General features: G+C 39.4%; 1 protein-coding gene across 1 annotated transcript in view; it reads left to right on the top strand.

The window, feature by feature from the left end:
• The first annotated feature begins 5,697 nt into the window (after window positions 1-5,697).
• loxl2b (lysyl oxidase-like 2b) overlaps window positions 5,698-25,576 on the top strand; it is a 51,910-nt gene continuing 32,031 nt past the window's right edge. Inside the window, exons 1-3 of the mRNA XM_008276950.1 lie at window positions 5,698-5,814; window positions 8,906-9,265; window positions 9,526-9,701. Coding sequence (XP_008275172.1) covers window positions 8,917-9,265; window positions 9,526-9,701 — 525 coding nt within the window. The 5' untranslated portion in view covers window positions 5,698-5,814; window positions 8,906-8,916. The remainder of the gene's footprint in view (window positions 5,815-8,905; window positions 9,266-9,525; window positions 9,702-25,576) is intronic.

Below are 25,576 nucleotides of genomic sequence, written 5' to 3'. Positions count from 1 at the left end.
TGGATGGATATTCACAATAAGAACTGCAGATATCGACAGGTGAATTATGACTAGTTGTAAGTCCAGTTTCAAATGTCTAGAGTTAAATTCTAACTAGTCACAGTTCTAGATAAAGATATCTTTTTTTGCCCTCAATTCAAGACGTCTAAATTGTCCTGGAATTAGGTTTGAACTGGTCAGAATGATGTTGACATCTTAAACTGGTGTTATTACTTGTCAAAATGTAATTACAGACATATTTAATTGGAGTTTGAAATGTTGCAGATATCTGTAAGGATGTCTATAAAACATATTTCTGCCCAATTAAAATGACAGCGAAACGTGTAACTGTAGTTTAAACCAGTCAATGTAATAGTTGCAGAAATCTCAAATGTCATTGTGACGAGTCTGGATGTTGTGCAAGACGCTGCTCACAAGGCTTCATGGTGGATATTGGTCCAGGGAAGCATTTGAAACAGTGTTAACAGAAGTAATGTGGTTGAAAATGCTCTGAAGTAGGAAGAACTAACCAGTAAGGGGTTTTTAGAGAACGAGAGCTTTGTTCATTTAAGCCACGTGGTTCAAAATAACGAGAACTTTGGCTCTTGTTGTGGCAAAACGGCTTGCAACATCCTGTTATGGCTACAGTGTCATAATATGTTTGAGAAGCAAGGCACAACCACCTTCCACTCGCTGTAGCTTTTCTGACGATATCTGGAATCACAGTGTAACTACAACTAGTCAAAATGACATTGATATCTTTCATTTTAATTCCAGGTAGTCAAACTCAGCTTTTAGATGTTGAAACAGCTTTGTTGGCAAAGTTTTCCATGTTTTTGACTTGCAAGCGTTCACACCACTGGACAATCCAAGATGGCAATGGCATGTGCTGCTGTTTCCTCTCATTTATTGCTGGAGATTCCATCTGCCTTTATCAGAAATGAACACATCGTCTACATATATAAATGGGCACGGTAACGGGGTCTAGCTGGTGAGATTAATGCAAATGTAAACCTGCATTCTTTAACAGCTGGTTGCAAAAAAGGACTTTGTCTTAATGAGCTTCACAATTTCTAGTTGCACGTTCATTTTGTTATGTATGGTCCCATTCAGAGTAAAATAGACAATAAATCAGGGTATGTTTTAGGGCAGAGCTACTTTGTGACTGACAGGTCACTATGACACAGTGTCGTTGAAATTCAGCTCCACCCGTTGGCAATAGCCTAGTAGCAAACTCCAGGCTTCAAAACAAGGCTCCATGAACCAGTAGGTGACATCACTGTGGATATGCTATGTTTTCACTCCCTCAGTCCTATTCAAGATGATACAGGGATAAAGTCTACCCCACCCTGCAATGGGTAGATGTCCTCTGTCTGGTTCAAGTTGTCTCCATGTGTCTGGACACAGAAGGACAATAACAATCAGGGAGCTACACTCGTGGATATACCCGTGTAGGGGATCAAACCCAGCACCTTGCAATCAGGCAAACACTGCTAATCATTCTGATGATAATATCTGTGATGCTGATCAGTGAAAATGAATGGCAAAGTGTGATGTAGATGAGTATCATGTTTCCCTTGAGTGAAATTGGGACAATCTGTGCAGTGTGACAACTCTGCTCCAGAGACATGAAAGAGGAGAAGATAAAGTGAGTTCATGCAACACTGATCACGATCAGTCCCTGCTTGATGTGTGCTCTTTTTCTCAAAAAAATGAAAACTCTGGCAGCATTGTAGTGGCAGTCCCCGCTGATGCCACAATGGCTGAAAGCGAAAGAGATGGAACAAATCATCATCAAAGGCCACAAACGCTATAATGAAAGCTACAGTAGTATAGAAACCTGTGTTATCAAAGGCACGGGAAATGCCAGAGAAGTCACTCAACAAAAGCAAGAAAATAACCACAGCAAAACAAAGAGCCCCTGTGTTTCATCTACATGTAAGAGTCATGTGAGTGGTTTGATTTTAGCCAGTTTTGCACTGGTCTCCTCCGAAGAGTCACTAATGAGCAGTCTGGTTTGTGTTGGGAGGAAAAAATCCTGAAAGAGATCTGACACATAAAACACATCATTTTATAAATGAAGTGGAACATGAGCTGACTTTGTTGTACTTGGCCAGAGCGTGCCACAAAGTTTGCCACATTATTTGAAGAACATATGTTTTGTTTTACACAAGGTGGCAGCAGAGTCCAGTCCAGTCCAAGTCTACTGAAATGCTCTTGTAAAAAGTGTTGAATGAAACTATATGTACCAATTGATCCCAAAGCCACCAAACAAAAAAGAGTCTGGCAGGTAACGATGCATGAAAGCTCAAAATAAGAATAAACCAACAAAACTAAACAATAAATAATCGCAAATGAATTACAAATGTTCAAATTAAAACATCAATGAACTCTAAACCTAATGACCATCTTTTCTCTGCACAGCTCTATGCATCTTGATGTTAAATTGAGGCAGAAGCCAAAATAACGACACAGTTGGATAAACATAATTATCATACTCCAGCCAAAAGCACTTGAAAAGCCAATAAACCATAATGATTATGTCTTATTGCTCACGAGTTAATGAGATAATAGAGCAATGCAGAATTTTAAGGAGTATGTGGATAATAATGTGAAAAATGCTGTTTTGTAATCATTTAGATTTTCAAATATTTAAAAAATAAAAAAGGTTGTATCAGTATGTATTTGTGTGAAGGCACAGAAAAGGAGCACTTCCCTGAGCTTGTTTGCTTAGCAACTGCTAGCTTCTTTCAGCAATTAAATTTTAAAAATACACCCATAAAAGAATTTTATTGATGGACCTTCCTTTAGAATATATCATAATGATCCAAATATTTTGGTATCACTGGGTTATTTTGGGACTTAAGTTTGTCAAGATATTGTCAGCTATTTAAAACTGCAATAACTGTTTTGTTGTTGTTGTTGTTGTTTGCTGTTATAAACCCACAAAGGTTTAATTTGATCTTTTAAGCTCAGATCAAGCAGATATGGACAGGTATCATTCACATTAGGATTCATTAAGCAAACCATGATGAATGTAACTGATGACTAATGACATGTACATACGAGTTTAGCATACACTGTTTCATCTTGTGCAAGATCTGTATCTCAAATGATGCCACAAGAGCATTAAGAGTAAAGTTGTGGGTCAGACAGCTGAACAATGAGTTGAAACTCATCGTAAAGCTCCATACAGTCAAGGGGAGCTGCAGGTCATTAGAACGGACTCCTTTGACACTGGTAGCATTTCACCTCATCATCTGGTGCTACATTATCATAAAACTATTGATTATTATATAACAGTATTAAAATAATAAATAAATATGAAATAAATATAAACAAAAAAAAGTATTAATAATTGTATTTAACTGAGGTGGATGAGAGATATCCTTAAAGACACAACCATTTTTTTTTTCTTTTTGTAAGCTAACATTAGCTTTAGTTTGTGCCATAGAATTAACCATTGATTTTATACTCAAAGAAGCCTGTGTGAATATTGTTCTGAAGGCTTTTCTAGAATATTAAAAGGCTTTCTTAACTCTCTGGATGAAAAAAAAAAAAGAAAAAAAAAAGCAATATGTCAACTGAAGGATAAAAAAAAACAGAAAAGTTTTAAACTGTTTCCATCGTGGCAACTCGGTTTTATATTCAAGTAGCTAAAAGGCTGCAATCGTTGTTTTGATTTTAAAACAGATGTAACTTGGACAAACAAGTTTAACATGTTTTACAATTGAGTAGGGAAGTCTTCTAGAGATACTTCCGAACAACGGTAAGTGGTTTAAAAGAACTGTGTTTAGATTTTTCAGACACTGCGAGTCAATTCACAGAAAGCAGTGATTAGCTTTGTGAGCTAAAGGTATGCTAATACACAACTAGGGCTGGCAAAAGATGCCTCTGTAGGTTTTTTTCTTTCTTTCTTTTTTTGAGTTCCTGAAACAGCTAAGCTACATTTAATGTACTTTGTTCCACAATTTACATCAAACTTCAAATGGGGTTAAGTTAAAGTTAAATGTGTTCATGAGATGGGTTCATATTGAGCACCCCTGTCAACCATAAGTGGATCTTTTTTTTTTTTTGTGAAATTTTGCCTTAATGAGAGGCGATGTGTGGGGGGTGGTAAGTAATGTTTTGTTGTTGTTGTTGTTGTTTTAGTTCTGTAGAGTTTTTCCTAATTAATTTAATAATTTCTGGGGAACCTTCATGCTCCCAAACACCTCACCTTTTAGTACGGCTTCACGTTTCTATTGTGTTACCTGCTAAGCTAGCTAAATGGTTAGTGACACTTATGTCCATGTTAATGTTGCCTAACAATGGTGTTCTCAGGACTTCCAGCAGGTGTCAGAACCTGAATGCCAGACATTTGTGTTAAATGACTTCTCAGGTTGTAACCATGAATTTTAGTTATATAGCTCTGTCTGAAATCACAGTGAAGTCGTGTTTACAGGAAGAGTCCATATGAATACTCCTCTTTTGTGGTATTCGCAGCCTTGTAAGTGTAAATTTACTGAACACTGAGTTCATTGGTTGTGTTGTATTACAATTTTAGAAATGATGGGTAGAACGTAATTTATGTTGAATGGCAAAATATTGTAATTTAGAATTAGAATTAGAATAAAATTTTATTAGTCCCTTCGGTATAAGACCTCAGGGAAATTGTTAGAATTTTGGTCCTATAGAGTTTTTATTTTTGTAAATTTATAATGTCTGAAGAAATATTGATATTCCCAACAGCCCCACCTTTTACTGTTCTTTGTGTGCATTTAACATCCCGATTTACCCTATTCAGGCCTTTCATGCTGCCATACCTAGAAGGTCGTTAGGGGTCCAATGGACCTAAAATGGAAAAATATTTGTTGATATTTATTATAGACTTTTATACTATGTTAAATACATTTTCTGATAAGTTGACATATTTTGGGTTCCAAATGCATGACAAATGTCCCTCTTTTTATATAAAAAAAAAAATAAAAAAATAAAAAAATCTTCAAAAAAAACCAATACCTGTCAACTAAACCAAATGGACTGGGGTCCAAAAGACCCCAAAAGTCCTGAATAGGGTTAATAACAAAACCGAAGGCCGTCATGCTGGATGACTAAAAACAACTAATATTTTGACCTTTCAGGTATGAGTTGCTGCAACCTTTTGTGATTGTCTTTGGAGTTGAGTGCCTTTGTTAAAAAAAACAAAACAAAACAGAACACAATGCCCACTTCCTACATTGCGTTATCTCTTCCTAAACTTGCTTATTGATTAGCTTCAACACTAAAGATGCTAACTGTAACGTTCACGTTACCCTTACATAGCACTGGTATTATCATAACTGATGATAATGAATGTTAAGAATGATTTTTTATACGACCTTCCATTTCGTTGCTCAAAAATTCAAAAGCGTAAAAAATAAAAATAAAATACTTTCTGCCTCATTTATAAGTCTCAGTTTCCATTTACTGCTCTCTGCTGACTTAACTACTGAGTGTCCACTGCATGGGACAAAGTGAAGTTGAACAAGTTACATTTCTCTTTCATTTTTCCCGACAGTCTTTGAAAGCAGCACTTGCACAGCCCTCGTGCGTCCAGGTCGGATGCGCAGTTTTCCACGTCCCGGGCCATGTCCGCTGAGCTCATCATAAAGGTGGGCGTCGGTGGGTGGGACCGGGCCCCTCCGAAGCCTCACATTTTGCATGAGAGGGAGTGAAAGTTTAGAGAGCAGCAACAGCGGGAGAAGCAGCTGACTCGAGGCTCGGTGTGAGCACAGAGAGAGAGAGAGAGAGAGGGCTGCTGTGTGCCTGGTACTGCAGCTTCAGGAGGGACTGTGCTCAGCGGAGGGAACCAAAGTAAGTTCAGCTGCACCTCGTTAGTCACTCAGCTCCAGAATGGAACCGAGTTTTCTTATTGAGACTTACTCAGTGGATGTAATGAGGCACTGTGATGCTCCAAGATGATATTCAGTTTCGTTTTTAGATCAGTTATAAAGCATTCTTTAAGAACCCGTGGAGTTGTTTCTCTGTTAGCAATTTTCTCAAGGCCTTAAAGTGATCAATCTGAAATTGTTTTCTCACCATTTAATCATGCCTGGATTGTGCAACCTTGTGCATTGCATTAGAGCATGATAAAGAATAAGAGTTAAAACTATGAGTCAGTCAGTGCAGGATCCAGCTTCTCCAGTGTGAGGATTGTAGCTGTTCAGTGTTTCAGGGCATCTTTTTGGTGCATTTTATTGACTAAACAGTGGTTTGACATGTAGAAAATATCCAATAGCTTAATTTATAGTGAAGCTACATCCAAAGTCCAGTTAAAATCAGGATAAAAATTGTGCCGAACATGTGCAATGTTTCTGTTTTTTTTTTAATGCTCAAATTCAAGAGAGTGCTCATATGAGTGAGGCAATTTGATTTTCTTGTATCACTAAAAATATGTTAAAGGGCATCGGGGAAAAGAGCAAACCTCTTTTCTTTTCCTCTGGTTCTGCTTGAAGTGGGGAGTGCTTTAGAAAAGGGCATGAGCGGAGCAGTTGACATTCTTATAAACTGACATTTTGACCTTTTGAGGCAATGCATAGATTCCCCGCAGCAGCAGGTGGGACTCATGAATCTGACATGAAGGTGAAAGCAGTATATGTATAGAACAAAAAGAAAAAGTTCCTTCTCGCAGTTTGATAGCACTGACATTACAAGTTTTAAAAGAGATTCATCTACATGCAGTTGAATTCTTTTGAAAATGTCCGTAAAAGCATGATTTATTTATGATTTTTTAGTCTAGAAATGTCAGTGTTTCTGATGTGAGGGGCAGCAGAGGTGTCAGATTTCAGGGTTTCTGGTTCGATGGAGCTGTTGGTTTTCTGGTTTGTATGCGAAGCAGAGGGGAATGTGAACATCCTGAATCTATTGCGCTGTTTGATTAGATGTTGTTCAGTGGCTGCAGCTTCGTCCGCCCCTCATCCCTTCTCAAAACTTTTGCCCGACAAAACAGGAAAGAGATAATTTGTCTCTGGAGCCCGAAGTACAAAAAGTGGGCGAGTGAGCTGCTTTAAAGACCCGTTCACTCTTATACGCATTGCCTGAGTTGAACCTTTCCTTTTATGTGCACGCCGGCTATGTTTTTCTAAAGACAACGCGGCTGTTTGGACTGACACATTGGAAGCACACCCAGAGGCAGAGGGCTTCATTCCATCTGTTCATTGTGTAATGTGTGTGTTGATTCTAGCTTGTGTAACTGCTGCCACGTTACACACTGAGGAAAGTAGAAATCCAGCCGTTGATGGATCATCCATATCCTGCCAGATGTTTTTACACAAAAGCACAAGATTTCCATCTTTTAACATTAGTTTGTGGCGACCCAGCTGCGGATGAGTCAGTGGGTAATTTCAGTGGTGTGAAAATACTACTCCTAGAATTTTGTCACATCATGAACTTTTGGTTGTATTAAAATCTCAAATCTTAAAAATAAAAGTTATTATCCTGTTTAAAGGTTAGTTGGAGCAGTGGTCATATATCACGATTTTTCTGTAGTGCTTAGTATTACGTCAGGGCAGGTGTCTGGTTCTGAGTCCAACTTTTCTTCATTGACTTCACTCAAAGAAAACAACTGGGTGATCTGGTAATTGGAATAGTTTTAAAACAGCTGTCTTTTTTTTAAACAAAGCAACATTTACCCACTTAATATTACCCACTGATATCAGTATAATGAGTCAACCAATACCCAGTTGTAAAAATGCTCCCCTGTGCTGTTTTAAAGAACCTAGAGGGCATTTCCCTCTCCCGTTAAAAGTTCTCTGCTGCATAGAAAGCAATGTGTCTTTTATTTATGCAAGCACAAATTGCAGTCTGTCTAAAAGGTATAGAAATTAGCCATGCTACATGCTCAGGTAGTGCTCAGGTACTGACTACATTAATGTTTTTGGCCACTTGGAGCCAATTAAAGAAGCTGTAAACAAAATATTAACATATCGTGACTTCACGAAGTTGTGTAAATGTGTTATCAAGAAATTTGGTTTTACACAGCTAGCAGGCTTCAAGTATTTATCTTGAGAAAAATCCAGTGTCACCTGCCTTTTAGCTTTGTTTTTGTTTCCACCAACTCTCCAAGGAAAAAGCTGACTCAAGAGCTAAATGCTCCACCCGCTAGTTCCTAGCTTTGTCATTTTTTGGCAATGGACAAGTAGTGCACAATGGGTTTGTCCGAGCTTTTTTGTACAAACATATTGCCTTTTGCTTATCGAGATTAAACTCAACCAAGTAAATAAGTGTGTACGTGAGTTTTGGCTGTAGAACCAAAATGTGAACTGAAAGATGCTAAAATGCTCCAAAGCACTGAAGGATACTGTTGCTGGGTGATTATTCTCTGTTGGTCTTTATCTTGTGAGGTCTTTCATGTCACACATAGCAGAGTTGTAGCATAGAGTTGTTTACTCCATTGCCAATATGAAAATATTGAATGCTGCAGGTTTAATCCAAACTGAGTCACATTTAATGCCTAAAAAGGTATGTCAGCCATTAAGAATTACACTTTATGATGTTGTTTTGAAAGCAACAGAAGCTAAGATGTGCTGACTTATAATCCCCAGTATGGGTAAAGCTCGAAAAATACTGAATTTTACATTTCCTGCATTGCAGTGTAACAGCTCTTTTTATCAGACACTCGTTGCCTAGTTTGTAGAGTAGACTTTCTGTTATAAAACTGCACTTAAAACTCAACTTGAGGTTACCCAGCGGAAAGTGCAAGTGGTTCTCAGACTGTGAATTGACCTTTATGTGTAAAATCAGTCAAGTGCCTCTTACCCACCTCATCCCTCGCTCTTCTTTCAGTTGGATTGCACTGAAATGAACAACAAGTATCATTGTGAAAAACTGTGAGACAGCTACCCAGAAATTATTTAAAAAAATATATAATTTATTTGGTGCTCTTCTCTTTTTGTCTTTTCAACAGTTCCAAACAAAATGCTGTCCACCCAGAACCTGCCCTGCTGCACTGTCATCCTATTAGTGCTGTTTAAACTGGCCCATGCCCAGTACGAGCACCTGGGCTACCCGCCGGGCTACCCTGAACCGGAACAGGAACAGTACACTGCCCCTCAGTTGGCTCCAGACACACCCAGGATTCAGCTCCGACTGGCCGGAGACAAGAGGAAACACAATGAGGGCCGCGTGGAGGTTTTCTACAACAACGAGTGGGGAACCGTCTGCGATGACGACTTCACCATCCACGCTGCTCAGGTGGTGTGCAGGGAGCTGGGCTACCTGGAAGCCGTCTCGTGGTCACCATCTTCAAAATATGGGAAAGGAGAAGGTACCTCAATAATTTTCCTTTCAGAAACACACAATAAAATAGGCATACAATAAAAGCAGATTACGACATACTGTTCATAATCTTTCAATTTATGTACTACTGTAGTAACTGGGAAATGTTTCAAGATAAATGTTCCACAGTTTTTTGGAAAAAACAGCCGAAGATTTTTTTAAAAAATGTCTTTTTCCTTTGTTTCCACTACTAAAAGGAAAAATGACTCCCCATGGAAGCACTGATTAATCTTTCTTTTGCCTCTCCAGGACCCATCTGGTTCGACAATCTCCACTGCACTGGCAAAGAGAAGACCTTAGCGCTGTGTCCGTCCAACGGGATCGGCGTGTCAGACTGCAAACACAGCGAAGATGTAGGTGTGGTGTGCAGCGACAAGAGGATCCCGGGATTTAAATTTGTCAACACATTGCCCAACCATGTGGAGGTAAGATTGAAGTGCTTGAAACCCAAAAGCTTTGTGCGGCTTTTGTTTTTCATGGCATCTTTTTTTATTCAGTGTTTTTCCAAAGGATATAAAACTAAGAGTGGTGTTGTTGTGACAGTGTGTTTTGATACAAATGTTAACTTTAGCAACAATTATAAGAACTTAAGCGTATTTTATGTCATTTATCAGGGTCCAATATACAATAGGGTTTATTATGATTTACTAATATGTAAGAGTAGGTCATCATACTGACACACTTAGTGAAACTGTTGCTAAATGTGGTACTAGAAAGGTCTTAAAAAGTCTAAAAGTTAGTACATGTTGAACAATGCAGATACCCAACACGTATTAGCAACGTGCAGGGGAGGGACTATGACTTCTTCTCATATTGAATCTTGTAAATGTATTTTCTTATTCATTCTGTGAATTCTGCTCCTTTTTTGATAATGTCTGACAGTGCCCAAGCACAGTGTCAAGAGTTGAGACTCTCAATAACCTTTGCTTTGCTCACGTGCTACAGGAGAAGCTTTTGATGGGTTTTCACATTTTGTTGTGGGATGTTGTGTGGATTATTGAGGGTGTAGCTGGGAATTTTTTTGTGTCTATTTTGCCGTGCTGACACTGTGAGAGGGCTTAGCAACTAATTTTTATAGACTGACATGAGAAGATTCTCCCCCAGCTACATCTGTGGACATCAAAGTTTGTGACAGCATTTGAATATGACTTGAGACATGTTAAATGTGTTAAAGAAATGGATCCAAACTAGTAAAGTGGTCTTTTTATGCAAACAGCTGTGCTTCAAAGTGACATTACATTTAGGAGAGGAGGTGCATATCTGAAAAGGACTTTATTTTCCTAAGGTGTGCAAAAGATAAGTACATTATTCATATGTTTAATGGATACACAACTTGTGCAAAGGAAACATTTGCATTAATGGGTAAATTTAGTGCAGTAGTATGTAGGACTGCATCCTCATTATCAGCCATGACTTGACTCTCTGTTTCTCAGCAGTGTTGCAAACTAATTTCACTTTAAAGTAGTTAAAGTCTCAAAAAGCTGTCAAAGGTTGCTAGATGCATGCACTAATCAATGTATTTATTATGTTAGCTTGTTGTATTGTATCCTGCCCAGCACTAGCCAGTATCAAGCCTTTACATTTGATTGCTTCTTTGTATTTTAATACAGCAGCTGAAAGTATTCTTGTTTACATGTTTTTCTATTTCTGTTGTCAGATGATAGAATGAGTATTAAATAGTCAATGACACGCAGCTCATCAAGACTTCAAGTTAACCAGCAGTCACTTCAATGCCATTTCCTGGCTGGTCCTCTTGAAAAACAGATTTTATGGCCACAGCATTGTCTGACAAATTCAACATACACACGAACTAAAGGCAATGGCTTTGTTGTAGTTTCAGCGATATTTATTTTTAAAATTATCGTTCAGAGAGAAAGGTAGAAACGACAAAGTCTTCCTGTCTTTCTTTCACAGTGCAGAACCATTCGTCGGGGTAACAGTCATGTTTGCACATGCGCAGCTCATTCAAGCAACTGCCAGGTGCTTTGTGGTCAACTAAATGTTCAGCTCCTCTGCCACTCGCTGAGCTGAGTGGACGCAGAGATTTGTTGCTAGATTTGTTGCTAGTCATTAACTCTTGTCTCTGTAAGTACTGATGACTGCGCTGTGTTCTGATTGGACAGCTTTCAGAAACTCTACAGACTCTGGCTATCTCTGGGGGCTACAACTCTCTGTACATGTTCAAGCCTGTATTTGGCGCATATATACGTGAGAGGACAACACCAACAACCATCTAAACAAAAACATTACAACAAACACTACGGAACAGTTTGTGAGGCCACACAAAATATCTAATGTCAGTTTGATAGGAAGGGGAGGTTACAGGTTACTGAAGTCTGGGCTTTAGACTCGAAGAAAGCATATTTATATACATTTTCCTTAGCTTTTAAAACTTTGACCATGCATTGCATAAACTCATTACATTATAGGAATGACAAAGTAGTAAAAACAAAAGAAAAAGGTTAAGCCTGACGCACCAAAACACTGTATCTTACATTTTCCATGATGCATAGCATATTTTTGTTTGATTGTTCCTGCATAGCAAATGCCTTAATTCATTATTCCACACCCCAAATTTACAATCTCAGCCTCTACATAAAATTTTCAAGAAATCAACACCCAGCCGAGTTCATTAGCAGTTTTCTTTCAGACTTGGTAAGACTCCTCCAGACTTACATCAGACAGTTGTTGTATTCCTAATGCCTTTTTGAATAATAAATCTTTCCTAGTTTTTGGCTGGAAACAGCTCTGTACAATAAAGTCAATAACCCATCCTGACTTTCTGTCGTAATAATAGTCCTTTTTAAATAGCCTGCAGTGAAAGTGTGTCAGGGAAAGTGAAGTTAAACTGGTAATTGTTAGGTGTTGCACTCATAACTGTCAGAGTCATCTGGCTGGACCTTTAAAAACCCTGCTGAGCATCGCTTTTTGGGCCGGCCAATAAGCTTGAAGCTAATTGCCACCACAAGCAGAATGTTATCTTTCTGCTCAGTGTGCAGGCCTCATGAATCCACATTCCAATGTTATGAGCAAACAGCAGACCAGAGCTAACGCTGCCTCCGACTCCCTTTCTGACCCACTCCTCTGCTTCTTTGGAGAATTTAAAAACGAGTGTAGCTTTTTTCATAATGCCCTCAAAACTTGTGTGGACAGCTCAGTGAAGCTTTTGTTTTTGTTTTCAACAGCAACTGGCAGGATTTAGGGGTTTTTAGGGTTGGCTTGAAAAGAACAACTATTCACTGAGACCCTGAGCTCGTCAGATGTGATGTACTCCCTCTCACAGCAGAGATTGTTCAAGTATGTAATTTCTGTTTTAATATAACAATGCATCAAACAATAATGTGCAAAAGTAATAAAGGGGTCACTCTCAGTGATGAACCTACAGACAGTTTTGATGCAAATTAATCCTTTATTGTGAGTCTCTTTCTTTGTTTTGTTGAGTGTCGCATTCACAAATTTGTATCCGCTCCAAGAGGCCTAAAAAAAACAGTTTTTGTAGATTTTCACTGAAGTTTCACCCTGTCTACTGCTTCAAAAGATGTAGCATTGCTCTACTGGAGCACTGTCGAATTCACAATGGATAGATGATACAAAACCAAATGTATCTTCTTTGTCAAAACTTGGTGCCTTCATTACCCACAAGACCCCTCCAGTGCTGATGGTTTAGCCAGAGATGCGAGTGTGCTATGCTAGTAATGGCTGATGTAGCCTTGTCTCTGGTAGTTGGCATGGGTTTACTAAGCCAAACTGGTTGACTCAACTTAAAGATGGAGGCTGCTTAAATTAAATTAATTCAAATTGCCTGCTTGTTGCAAAAAAAAATGTTGTCTAGTCTCTAGTCATGTGGCCCAAAGCATGTTCATTAGTGTTCGCCTCACTGCTGTGTTCTGCTCAGTCCCTAGACTTTACCTTCTAGATGCTTTAAAACCTCAGTACAAACTCAAAATAGACTAAATACTAGCAAGGAACCAGCAGGAGGCGACTCCTCTGGTTGCTAAAAGACGTCGGATTGTATAAAAGTTTACAAGAAAATAACTGTACCCTCCTTTGCTACGTTAGCAAACATTTTCCTAATGAGTTTATGGTCTCTGTAGCCACTCTCAAGACCTAATGAATACAACATTATGTTCATTTTGTAAATTATGGTCATATTTGGAGGAAAAATAGGTAATAAATCAGATTGTGCTTCATGGCAGAGCTACCTTGTGATTTGATGGTCACCACTGTATTTTTGTGTTCAGGTCCTCTGGATTTCAGCCAAATTAACTCAGAACAGTAGTCTACAAACCAACGGGTGAAGTCATGGTCGCTACATTCATCTTCTTATACTGTCTATTTCAGCAGCACTGTATCAGCTATCTGAATACTTCCACAGGAGCGGGCTACAGACTTCTGCTATGTTCACATCTTTCTAACTTCATGCAACTTCAGCTCAACTTCAGTTTTCCGATTCTTCAGCTCCAGTGATTTCAGCTCAAGTGACATCACTTATAGACATATATCACACTTCCAACATTTAAATCTGTAGACGTAAAAGGCTTTATTCAGCTTTTTTTTGTTGTTGTTTTTTACACATACAGTAGCATTTGCCAAGACCTGTAAATGCACTTGGATGTGTGAAATTACTTCCCTTTTAAAGCCACATTGTGGGAGCAGATACATCCAGCTGACTTCCTGCACAGAGGTTTACAGAGACAAAAGGTAAAGATTATGATTCTCCAGGGAGCGCGGCTGGTGAGGTCTAGACGTCTGGAGTCAGGCTGGGATAGAAAGAAAAAAAATCTGACTAAGCTTTTCCATTCACTGAAAGAAGTCACATGGGCCCCCAGCATGTAAAGCGCTGCCAGTCGGGAGCTCCGCTCTGCCACACAGCTGGGCCTGGCCTTATCGTCTGGTGACTCACCCAGGCAGCCACACTCTGGTGTGTAATGGCAGCCATGACGACATGTCGCTGGGGGTTTTTGTGGTATGGGATGATTGGTAGACTTTATACTGAGGCACCGCTGCCTTCTCAGGTGATGGTAAGCTCAGTGCAGGAGCGCAGCCAAACAACCGCAAAGGAAATACTCCGAGAGTGAGCTAAGACAGAAGTGAAACATGAACCTTTGTGTGTTGCCGACCTTTGACATCTGTGCTTAGATTTCTTTGTGTGTGCTCGGTCTTATTACACTGTTGAAACAAAAAAAGGAGGTGTTGACAGTTTGAGCACTTGAAGCTGTTGTTTTTTTTTTCTGCATTCTCGCAGAAACTAAACATGTCATTCCATGAACTTGTTCTTTTGTGGTCAGTGGATTCCAGTGACTACATATTTAGCACTGTGTTTCAGTCAGCTGGATAGTAAACAACACACAGTAGAACCCAGTGTTCAGTTCAGTGTCCTGGGGATATTTACTGCAGCATCTCTCCACTGTTTATTTATATATTCCTGACTTTAAGGAAGTCTTTTGCGCTTTAGTTTATGTATAAGTGGCTGCAGAAGAATTCAGAGGTCCGACCTGTGATCAAGCACGTGCATTTCATTCCATTTTAAACCAATTTCAACATTAGGAAATTCCAGGGTTCCTGAAATGTGATGTTTGGCAGCGCTCACTGAGTGCTGCCTCATTTATCCCAGTTAGACGAACAGTGATGCAGTCAGATTCTCAGCCTCATTTATTCAAGTCAACACTGAGGAGGGGACAAAAACAGCATCTGAGGAGCAGTCTGTGAAAGAGCAATATTGAGAGTAAATGTCAAGCGATGTGGAGACTGGATGCACATAGGAGCGGTATAGAACTGTCTGTCAGCAGTGTAGAGAGTGAGCAGAGATGTAATTTACTGCTAATTTGCTTAATTAAAAATCACCAAAAGCTTAAAAAAAAAGTGAGAAAAAATAGGTTATAATGTTGGTTTTAAAGCATTTGATGCTAGTACCCTAAGCTGCAGGACACTGTTCACCATATTCTTTACAAGTTAACGGATTAATCATTGACACAATGGATGTAAGAGGAGGAATTGGGAAAAACAATTGCCTTCAGTTATTTCACCAATATTAAGGAATTATGTAAATTAAGGTTTATGAGCAGTGACAGTGCTTGTTGCATTCTCTTCAGCCGATGTTTTGCCCCTCAGGCTACATACTAACAACGGAGGTTAATGATTAATGGCTAGGCAATTAATTGCTGTCAATAATTTAATCAATAAAATAATTTTTGTGAGTCTTGTGGAACGCAATAACAGGTTAGTTGTAGGGGGGAGGTAGTATAACTGTAGGCCCTTGCAGACATGCGCTCCTTCAGTTGATTTAATGACATCTGAGCGTTTCCGCCTCATGTCTGAATGCATCCTGCTTACTTTTTTATAGAACTTGTAATGGCAGGTTTATTGGGCCAGACATTTCTGTATCACTTTCACCACATGTACATGAAATTGTAGTAATGGATAGGCATGTGGGTATGTGTTAAAACTGACCTTTGTCAGAATTGCAGAATTCTGTTACATTATCAGACAAATGAAGCAGCAGCCTTTACGTACCTCATGTCTGAAAAGGGCGTATGTGCTCTATTGATGAAGACCTGTGAGTGTAGTTGTAGCTCGCTGAGAAGACTGTGATGGAAGAAGATGTTGCTGATAAGGTGCCTAAAGGCCACGCTACTTCGTTCAGTTCTCTGTTAGTCTGTCGTCTTGTTCTAACACATTTTCCGTGGGCGTTATGCCAGCACAGGTGGGGATGAAATCTGACTGTGCAGATTAATAGAACCAAAGGTGTTCTCAGTATTTGCATTTTTATCTTAATTTTTTTTTGCCTCTTTTACTGCAGCTTTACTCTGTCTGTTTCTCTCTGCTGCTCTCTCTCATAAGGGGATTACAAGCAGCCATGAAGTCACCCCAAGCAGAGTTTACAACTCCCATTTTCCTCTCTTTAGTCATTTTTTCCTTCTGAGGCCTTAAGGTCACATCTTCCACTTTCCTTATTGTAAACCTCCAACCATGTTGTGGTGGGGTGCCATAAATTACCTTGTCAGCCCTTCAGCATGTTTGCACTGTGGATTAATACATGGCTGCTCTATGTGTCACAGCCTCAAAATGATTTGAACTATTTAATTCTGGTGCTCACGTAGCTGGTAGATGTTTCTGCAGCTACGTTAAAGTTTTCGCCCCAAGGCATCACATTCCCACAGTGCATCGCAGGCGGATGTTTAGCCTCTGGAGATTCTAAAATTAAGCGCACCATCTGACATCAATGCGGATATAGGATTTCCCCCAGTGCAGGGCTTGCTCTTACAAAAAAAAGTATTTCATGCTAATGAAATGTGGGCTTCTATGTCTGTTTGCTTTGTTCTCGCTTGAAGAATCCAGTTTGTTAAGGCTGACAAACATCCATCGGTGTCAAAAGAAGTCATGTCTTTGAGTCTTTGATTATTCTGACTGACTTTTGCTGTTTGATTTTTTTCATGTGCAACACATTTTTGTTGCATTCAGTATGCTGTTGTTGTTCAAGAGGCATGCTGCGATTTAAATTGTCTGGCAGTTTTCGCCACAGCTGTTCTTTTTTTCCCCCTCTCGGTCACAACATGCAACAAGGACCACGTGGTGGTGATGGAAAAATCCACTTGTTGTCAGACCTGAAGTCAGACTAAATCACATTTTCAGATATATAGTCTAAATCATCTATCTATCTATCTATCTATCTATCTATCTATCTATCTATCTATCTATCTATCTATCTATCTATCTATCAATCTATCTATCTATCTATCTATCTATCTATCAATCTATCTATCTATCTATCTATCTATCTATCTATCTATCTATCTATCTATCTATCTATCTATCTATCTATCTATCTATCTANCTATCTATCTATCTATCTATCTATCTATCTATCTATCTATCTATCTATCTATCTATCTATCTATCTATCTATCTATCTATCTATCTATCTAAAAATGGTCTCAGCTTAATGTCCGCGTATTGGCTTTTTCTGCAGCTGCATGCTGTCATAAAATCAGACAAACCAAAGAACGGTACTCCATCTGCTGATGAACATCGTGTGATGTGGTTACAGTCACTTTGATCCAGATGGAAATCAACTAGTAACAGCTTTCTTTTTGTGCAGACATTAATGATGCCCTGAGGATGAGGCCTTATGACTTTAGTTATCCTCTGACTCTTCCTCTAGCTGTTGACATTCATGGTTTTCAGTGCAATGTCTTAACAGCGTTTGGTACAGATGTTCATAGAAGCTCAGGTGTATAAAAAGTTGTAATAACTTCTATGATACCCTGATTTTTTTATGCTGTTCCATCATCAGGTCAAACTATTTCACTTAGTTTGGTTTATTATCAAAGTATTGGACCTGTGAGGCTAATGGCATTCCCATCAGCCTCAGATGTACATGACAGATTTTGCGTTATTTGGTGGCAACTTTTGGATAAACAACATTTGGTACAAACATTAATGCTGCCCAGAGAATATCTAGCATTTCCAGCTGGTCAACATTTTTGCTTGTTCCGTGAAAAACATCAACACATTGGAACAAATAGTTTGTTGAGGCTTTATTGAGTCCCATAAATTGTATCTTAATGACTTTGTTGATACCCTGAATTTTCCTTCATCACAATCGAACAGACCAAACTACAAAATCAAACCTATACAGCCCAATATCAACGCAAACACAATATGTAGTGTAGCATCAGGTCTCAGTAAGTAACATTAAACTACATGAAAGGAAGTGCTTCTGTACTAATGAATCCATCTATTAATTTTCTACTGCTTGTTCCAGTCTGTAGAGCGGCAGTTTAAGCAGTTGCCCAGACCTCATCTCCCCCACCACCTCCTCCAGCTCTTCAGGGGGGATGTTAAGTTATTCCCCAGCAGTTGAGAGACATAATCCCCCTGAAAGCATGTCCTGAATCTGCCCCAGGGTCTCATCTTGGTTGAACATGCCCTTACACAACTCACCTGGGTGGTTCCTGGGAGGCATCCTAGACAGATGCCCAAACCACCTCAGCCGGCTACTTTTAATGCTTCTGTGACCCCTATTGAATGACTGAGCTCCTTACCCTGCCTCTTAGAGGGAGCCCCGACACCCTTTAGATAAACTCATTTCCACAGCTTGTGTTCACCATCTACAAATACATGTCATTGTGACATGGTGAACCAAATAAATAGCCTCTTACACATAGTTTGTATTCCACAAGAGACCTCTAACCAACCTTCAGCTTCCCCTAACTTTCCAAGTGTCAGATATAAAGCTATTTCATTATTGGTGCTTGCAGTATCTTTCTAAAATACAATGATGTCTACAGTTCCCAAACATTCTATTAAAAGAATGTCAGAAACAGCTTGGGAATACCAAGGAACTATCGACAGAATCCCCAAAACAAAAACGACTCTCTTCTGCCTCACGAGTACATCAGATTTACTTAATTTTTTAAAAATCTTGTAGTAAACAAAGAGTTAGAATGAATTTTTTTCTAAAAGGATCTGATTAAATGTGTTTGTGAGGGATTATATTTGAAAAGATTTTTTAGAACCAAACAACCAAACATGCTGTTTGTGTTGCATGGCATGTTATTCCAGCAAATGGTGCCCTGTTTTTAATACCTGAGTATCAGCTGTGCGTGCACGAAGGTCTGTGTTTTGACTGGAACAAAAATCGTTGGTATATGCAGTAGGTGGCTTATCTAATCTGCCATACCTGTATGGACAGTACACAGGGGGAAACACAACAGTAGTGTAAATCCTTCTCTGAATATTGGTGAATTAGTCTAAATGGCTGTTCAGTAGGTTTGTCTCACTGCAAACGTTGTCAGCTCAAACATGTCGGATTTACTCTGCTTTCAACTGACTAAAAGACAGAACTGTTACTTTGAAAACACAAGATAAGACAAGCCGTCCCACCAGCCAGATCCTTGTACCAAGCAATCACTCCCAAGTGTGCCTTTATTTTCCACACGTTTTAATCCCATATAAAAATGTTTAATTTCCATTCAATCATTGTCTTTGTAATTTGCACTGCAGCTTAGCTCAGTTGTCATGACTCTGTAAAACATCTGTTTCCAGTTTGGTAACAAAGGGGCTCTTTTAATGGATTTTAAAGGAGGAACTGCACACTGCGACACAGCATTCTCTGCGTTTTGTAAACTGCAAAAACATGTAATTTTCAATTTGCTTCTCAGCTGGTGCAATATCGATTCTCTGCGAATACTGGGTATTAGTTAGGCACGTTTTAATTTCTCGAAGTCCAGATAGTAACACGTAAAGATGTTGACAACAAAGACATGCCGGAAAATGACTGCAGGCTCACTAAAAATTTCAAAAGGAGACGTGCAACTGCATTCCGTACTGTATATGAACCCAATTTCTTGGTATTTTGTGGTAGATGTGAGGTGATTTCTGCTGGCCAGAAGTTTACTGTCTATTGGAACCATATGTGTCTCAGCTCTGAGCACTTCATGCTGGCAGATGTAGTCTTCACTTCACTGTGAACTGTAGAAGACTTATCATAGTAACTGTGGTGTAGTCTGCATTCAGTCATCCTCAAGTAGTCGCAGGTGACTCTGGGTAAGATAAGGTAACCGAATGCCATACATTATGTTGGACGTTATCGGCTAGTTCGATTGAGCACATCCCCCACAGCCTGTTGTTGCTTCATGATTCACCCCTCCTGGGATCACTGTTCACCGGTCCGTGTGATTCTTATCCTTCAGAGATACTCCAACCCAGTCATCTGGCCAGTATAATTTGGCGCTTGTCAAAGTCGCTGAGGTCTTTACCTCTGCCATTTCTTTCTGTATGTTGAGTACAAGAATAGACTGTTCCCTTAACCGCCATACATCCCAGACCTTGACATGCGCTGAGATAATTGATGTTATTCACTTCATCCCAGAGCATCCATAATGATTTCGATTCTCAGTGTATATTTTCTACTTTGGACATTGACATTTTTATCGACGTCTCTGACCGTCAATGTTTCCCTCTAGCCAAACAGAACCTACACTTATAGGCTGCCAGTTTGGAACACTTTTACACAGCTACAGTAGGACAATAAAGGAAAACGATTTTATTTAGTAAAACCAACAGGTTTCTTGTCTGAGAAGGTTTTAGTTCCAATTGAGTGGTTCAATTCAATATTTTATGAGTTTCTGGTTGACAGTTGACAATAAATATAGGACAATATGATTCTTTACATTGATAAAACTAACAAAACACATTTTCCTGCTTCATTGCATACAAAAAAACCCCACACACACTTAATTTGGATAACTCAGACTGCTGAAGCAATGAACAATGAGGACTTCACCCCCGACCCCTCATAGTGAACGTCTTCAAAGAAATCACTTGGTATCCACGCATTTTTCTGATTGTATCATTTTTATATACTTGTGCGACTGTTACACAACAATGGCACCAATAACGGAGAATCATTATTACATAGTTTGTTGGATTGATGGATTAATTTGTTTTTCCTTTTAAATCAGCAAATTCTTCAGCCTGTAAGAACCTTAAAAACTAGTGGAGATTCATATTCTTAAAACTAGTGTGATTCATTTCTTGCTCTCCAGCTGTAAGTTTCATATATTTATGTTCTGTGGTCCCCAGACAAGCTGGCATTAAATCATCTTTTATTGCAGCTCCAAGTCATGACAGTATTTTTTAATTATTTTTTTTTTGCGTCTGAATGCTGAGATTTATTTGTGATTCCAGAGAATTATATTTAGTTCAAAATATTCTCATCTGGTTCCAGTAAGCTTTCCGCAGGAGTGAGCAGAGCGGAGAGGTATGAAGTGGTTCGCCATGTTTTTTGTTGTTGTTGTTGTTTTTTCATGCGAGAAAAACTCATGTTTAAGGTAAAAAAGAAGCAAACACCTTTGTGTAACAGGATGCATTTAGCAGTTGCATTGTATCTATAATAACCTCTTTAATACAGCTGCATTACTCAACATTTAAAATAACAACAGATGCTCCTCTAGCTTGTTTATCCTGCTTCTTTATATATTAAAGCTGCAAAATGAAACACGTGGATCAAATGACTATGTGTAATGTGAATGTTAATTACAGAGAATTATCACTCTGATCTGCTGTGCCCACAGCACTACGGAGTGTTTTAGTTTTAAAGCCTGCAAAAGTTTCCGTTTCGGTTTAGTTTTTCCACTTTCATCAGTGCCATTTCCAGCCACAGCAGGCAGCTATTTTAAGCAAAGAAAAAACAGCTGATGCCCCTCTCTGTGCCCAGCATCAAACAACAGACAAAGCTAGCAACTAGCTAGAGAAGAAAGTCAAAAATGTAGGAACTAAAGAGACAGATGTTCTTCTGTGAAGTCAACAGGGGGGCACAAGAGTACACAAACAACATTTATCACTTTATTTATTACTGACTTAATATAACTACACAGCGCTGCTATGACTTCATTTCCAACAGAACTCTTGTTGTCTTACCATTGATATTTTGATGTTACAGCTGTAGGAAGGAAAAAATAGGACAAGAAAGGGCTCGCTTCCTCTGCATGGAAGTTTAGCAAAAAGAATCAAGAAATCTCTAACATTAAAGCCACTTTTGAAACAGGAAAATGTACTGTAACCTCGAAGTAGCCTCTGTGAATCAGACCTGATTTTGCAACAAATTGAGGCCCCTTCACCTTTCCCGAACCACTCATCCCACTAATGGCTTTTCCATCTGTGCCACTTTTTCTCTTGGAAAGCAAAGACTCAGGAAAGGCCCCATTCCCCGGAGTATGCTGAAAACAAGCAACACATGTTAGAAATCTCTTCTTTTCTGCAGTCAAATAGGCACTTTGTTGTCTGCAAACATACACGTGAAGACCATCTGAACCCTAAACAGGAAATTAATTAGGATAAATTAAAGGGATGGGAAAGGAACGAGCAGAGGGAGGCAGGAAGCAGGCACGTGAATTAACCCGAGGAATGACGTAGATCTCTTGCGGTGACCTTAAAACAAACTCACAAAAATAGCTGTTTTTTGGGGATCCGTTGGTATTTCTGTTTATGAGACGTTCAATCTTGAATGCAGACACAGCAGTCTTTGTCAGCGTGTTGTTTGGTTAGTCAGGCTGCACATACTCGCTCATCTGATTCACAACATTTGGCTGCAACTTGTTTTTTTGCATGCCTGCGAGCCAGTCATGTACTGTATATCCAGTAGGCCCAGACAAGGTCACCATCACCACATTTCCAGTCATTATCTTGTTCCATGAGTTCAGCCTTTATGCAGTTTTATATCCTCTGCCGTCCAGACCTCATCGCCTCGGACCAGAATGATTAATGTGGTTATCTCTGGGAGAAAATAGCAGAGGACAGCAAGAGTGATGTATGGTAGTTTTGACTCTGGTGGCATCTGCCCTTCCTTGGAGGCAAATGCCAATTGAGGAAACCCTCCTTTCTCATTATTTGATGTCTAAGTTCTTCTTGGCTGTATATGAAAGGAGTTGGTATCGAGCCCATCTGTCGAGCCCCTCCAGCTAGACTGAGCTCCCTCCGCTCAGCCTGCACCGTCACATAGCACAAGAATATTGGTTTGGTTTGCAATAATAATAATAAACTTTATTCATACAGAAGTTTTTTAAAAACGAGTTACCAAGTGCATTACATGCTTGAGCCAGGGTTGAAACATTTCAAGACTGAGGAAGATTGAATCAGGTTATTAAACTAATGGAGACATAAAATGAAATAAAACCCCCATCAGTAATTACAAATGATAAAAAAGATAAGACACTTTAGCAATAAAGTAAAAGATTGGAGGATTCTTTCAAGCTTAAATGGACAAACCAGTTATTCTTGATTGGTCTATCAGAGTTATAAACTATGTTACAGTTGGTAAGCGTAACCAGTCACTACATAAGACATTTTTCACTGCAGGAACTTGCAGATTGTTTTATCATCAGATCATCTGTTTTCAGAGGGGAAAAAAAGTACAGACTCCAGTTTAAGTACTTCTTAGTGGCCCTGAAAAACTGATGTGGGCGTGTCAAAGCTGATCGATTAAACTCAGAGAGGACAAGGAATATTCACTCTTGATGTCCTCATTGAGTAGATGTCTCCTGCTCTCAAACATCATCATCTTGGCCGTAAAATTCACAGATTAACAAGTCTCCAGTGTTCCATTTCCTATGTTCACATAGAACTGGAGTTACATCCACTAACCAGCATTTGTCATTGTTTTTTCTGCACTCTTGAGTTAACGTTGTGGTCGAAGCTGTCGGGTCTGACCTATGATGGAGTAGGAACAGAGCTTGTACTTAAGCATCTCATAGGTCTTAGTGTAGTTTTCCCCATTGCCCTGAGCAAGTCACTGCCTTCAAGGCTAAAATTCAGGGAACAAACGTTTTATCATTCTGTGACAATAAAATGACTGACTGCAGCCTCACTGTGCAGGTGAATCGTCCTGCACAGAGGTGAGTGTTAGCTGCGTACCTGAGTGTGTGCACCGCTACACCTCTGACTTTGAAGTCACGTTTCTGGCATCTAGCAAATGCAACATCCAATATTCTCTCCGCTCTGCCTCAACTAGCTCCTCATAAATATATCTAGCTCCTGAGCAACTATGTTTTCCAGATAATTGCAAATTGTGTCTGTTTGGTGCTGGGCAGGTACTGTACAATCATCAGAGCTTTTTTTGTAGCTGGAAACAGCTGCATGTTGCCGCTGGAAGCATGAATAATAACAGCCATAACAGCGAAACGCAACAGTAAAATAGTGGGCTGTAAAATGAAAGGAACGAACTGAAAGATGCAGAAATGCCCAGCAGAGCTGAAGCGAGAGGTGGTAATTGTGTGTGACTGTCACTTTCACTCACATTTGATCTGTTGTTATTATAAGGTTATTGAGAAGTGCAGATGCAGCAAGTAGTTATTAAAACGACTTTCTTCACTTAATATGACTGTGTTTATCTTAAAGCCGCTACAGCGATGCAGATGGAAGTCACTACAAGGAGCATATCTAGGGTTTTATATTATTATGGCACAACGAGAAGAGAGGAGCAGGAAGTGAGGCTTGAAAGTAAAACCTTAACGTACACCAACACCTTAACGTACACCAACACCACCTTAACGTACACCAACCACCTCTGCTGTGGAATCTAAACAGTACGAGGCTGTCCGAGCACTGTACAGCTGAAGCCTGCGGTCGATGACGGTGTAGACCCGTGGCGTCTGGAAAGAAATGGCTGTTTGTTAATTACCTCTTACTGCATGTGTACTCACAATACTGTGTTTGTGCATGTTTCCAATGACAGACCGAAATGTGCTGCACGTTTTTACCGTGGAAACCCTTTGATACGTTTGGCTTTAAAAGCCAAAAACAGTTGCAAAGCAGGCGGTCATGGTGTTTAATCTTAATAAGGTGATTCACTGCAAAAATGCTTGAGCAGTCTGGTGAAGATTTACAAGCAACCTGACAGACGTGAGTGGTTACTGGACGGGGGAGCTGAGGGTCTGTAGCTGCAGGTTATGTAATACAGGAAAGGCAGTTTCTGTACAGATGTGATGCATGGTCTGTTTGCATTACATCAGAATGTATATGTATGTATGGTCTCAAATGAATGAACCAGATAGACCAAAAAAATGTTTAAATTACAAATCAAGGCAAAAGTTTAGAGCCCCCCAGGGAAATTACATACATTCTTTTCCTTTAAAAATGTTAGTACACTGTTGATTTTTATTATTTAAATAGAAAATACATTTACAGCAATCGTGATGTGTAAAAGTCTAATAAAGTATCAGAAGTTCATGAACTTTTCGGCCTTCCTGGCTCGTGAGGACTTGTGACTCCTCAAATCTTGTGGTAACATTCACTAACTAGTGCCTACAACACGGATAAAAAAAAAAAGAAAGAAAAAAGTCTGAAATAGTATGAAGACGCTGGGAAGCTGTGGAAGTTAAGACAAGAACAGGAACTTCAAGGGCAGAAAGGCAAAACAAAACCATCCTATGATGGCAGAGGAGCTGCAGGAAGGCTTAGCTGACAGAGGAGTGATGGTGCAGCGTTTCAATGTGCACCACTAATGTACAAACATGGTCTACATCAGAGGGGAGCCTTATCTGTCACCTCATCACAAAAGTCAACATCTGACGTCTGCAAAGCAACACCTGGGTAAGCCAGTGTGGTTTTAGACACAAGTGCTGTTGATAGATGAAGTTAAGCTGGAACTCTTTCACCAAAAGAACCAAAAAATAAAAGCATGGAGGTGTAAATATTTTTCTTTGGGGTACCGGAAATAATGTGTACGTTTACATGCATACTTACATAGTGGTGTGTGTTACACATGTACGGCCAGCTACAAACTGTGCGATTTTAACAA

The sequence above is a fragment of the Stegastes partitus genome, unplaced genomic scaffold, assembly GCF_000690725.1.
Source record: "Stegastes partitus isolate 25-593 unplaced genomic scaffold, Stegastes_partitus-1.0.2 Scaffold84, whole genome shotgun sequence".
NCBI classification, from domain to species: Eukaryota; Metazoa; Chordata; class Actinopteri; family Pomacentridae; genus Stegastes; species Stegastes partitus.
Note: the sequence above shows the minus strand (reverse complement) of the source record. Positions and strands in the feature narration are given on the sequence as shown.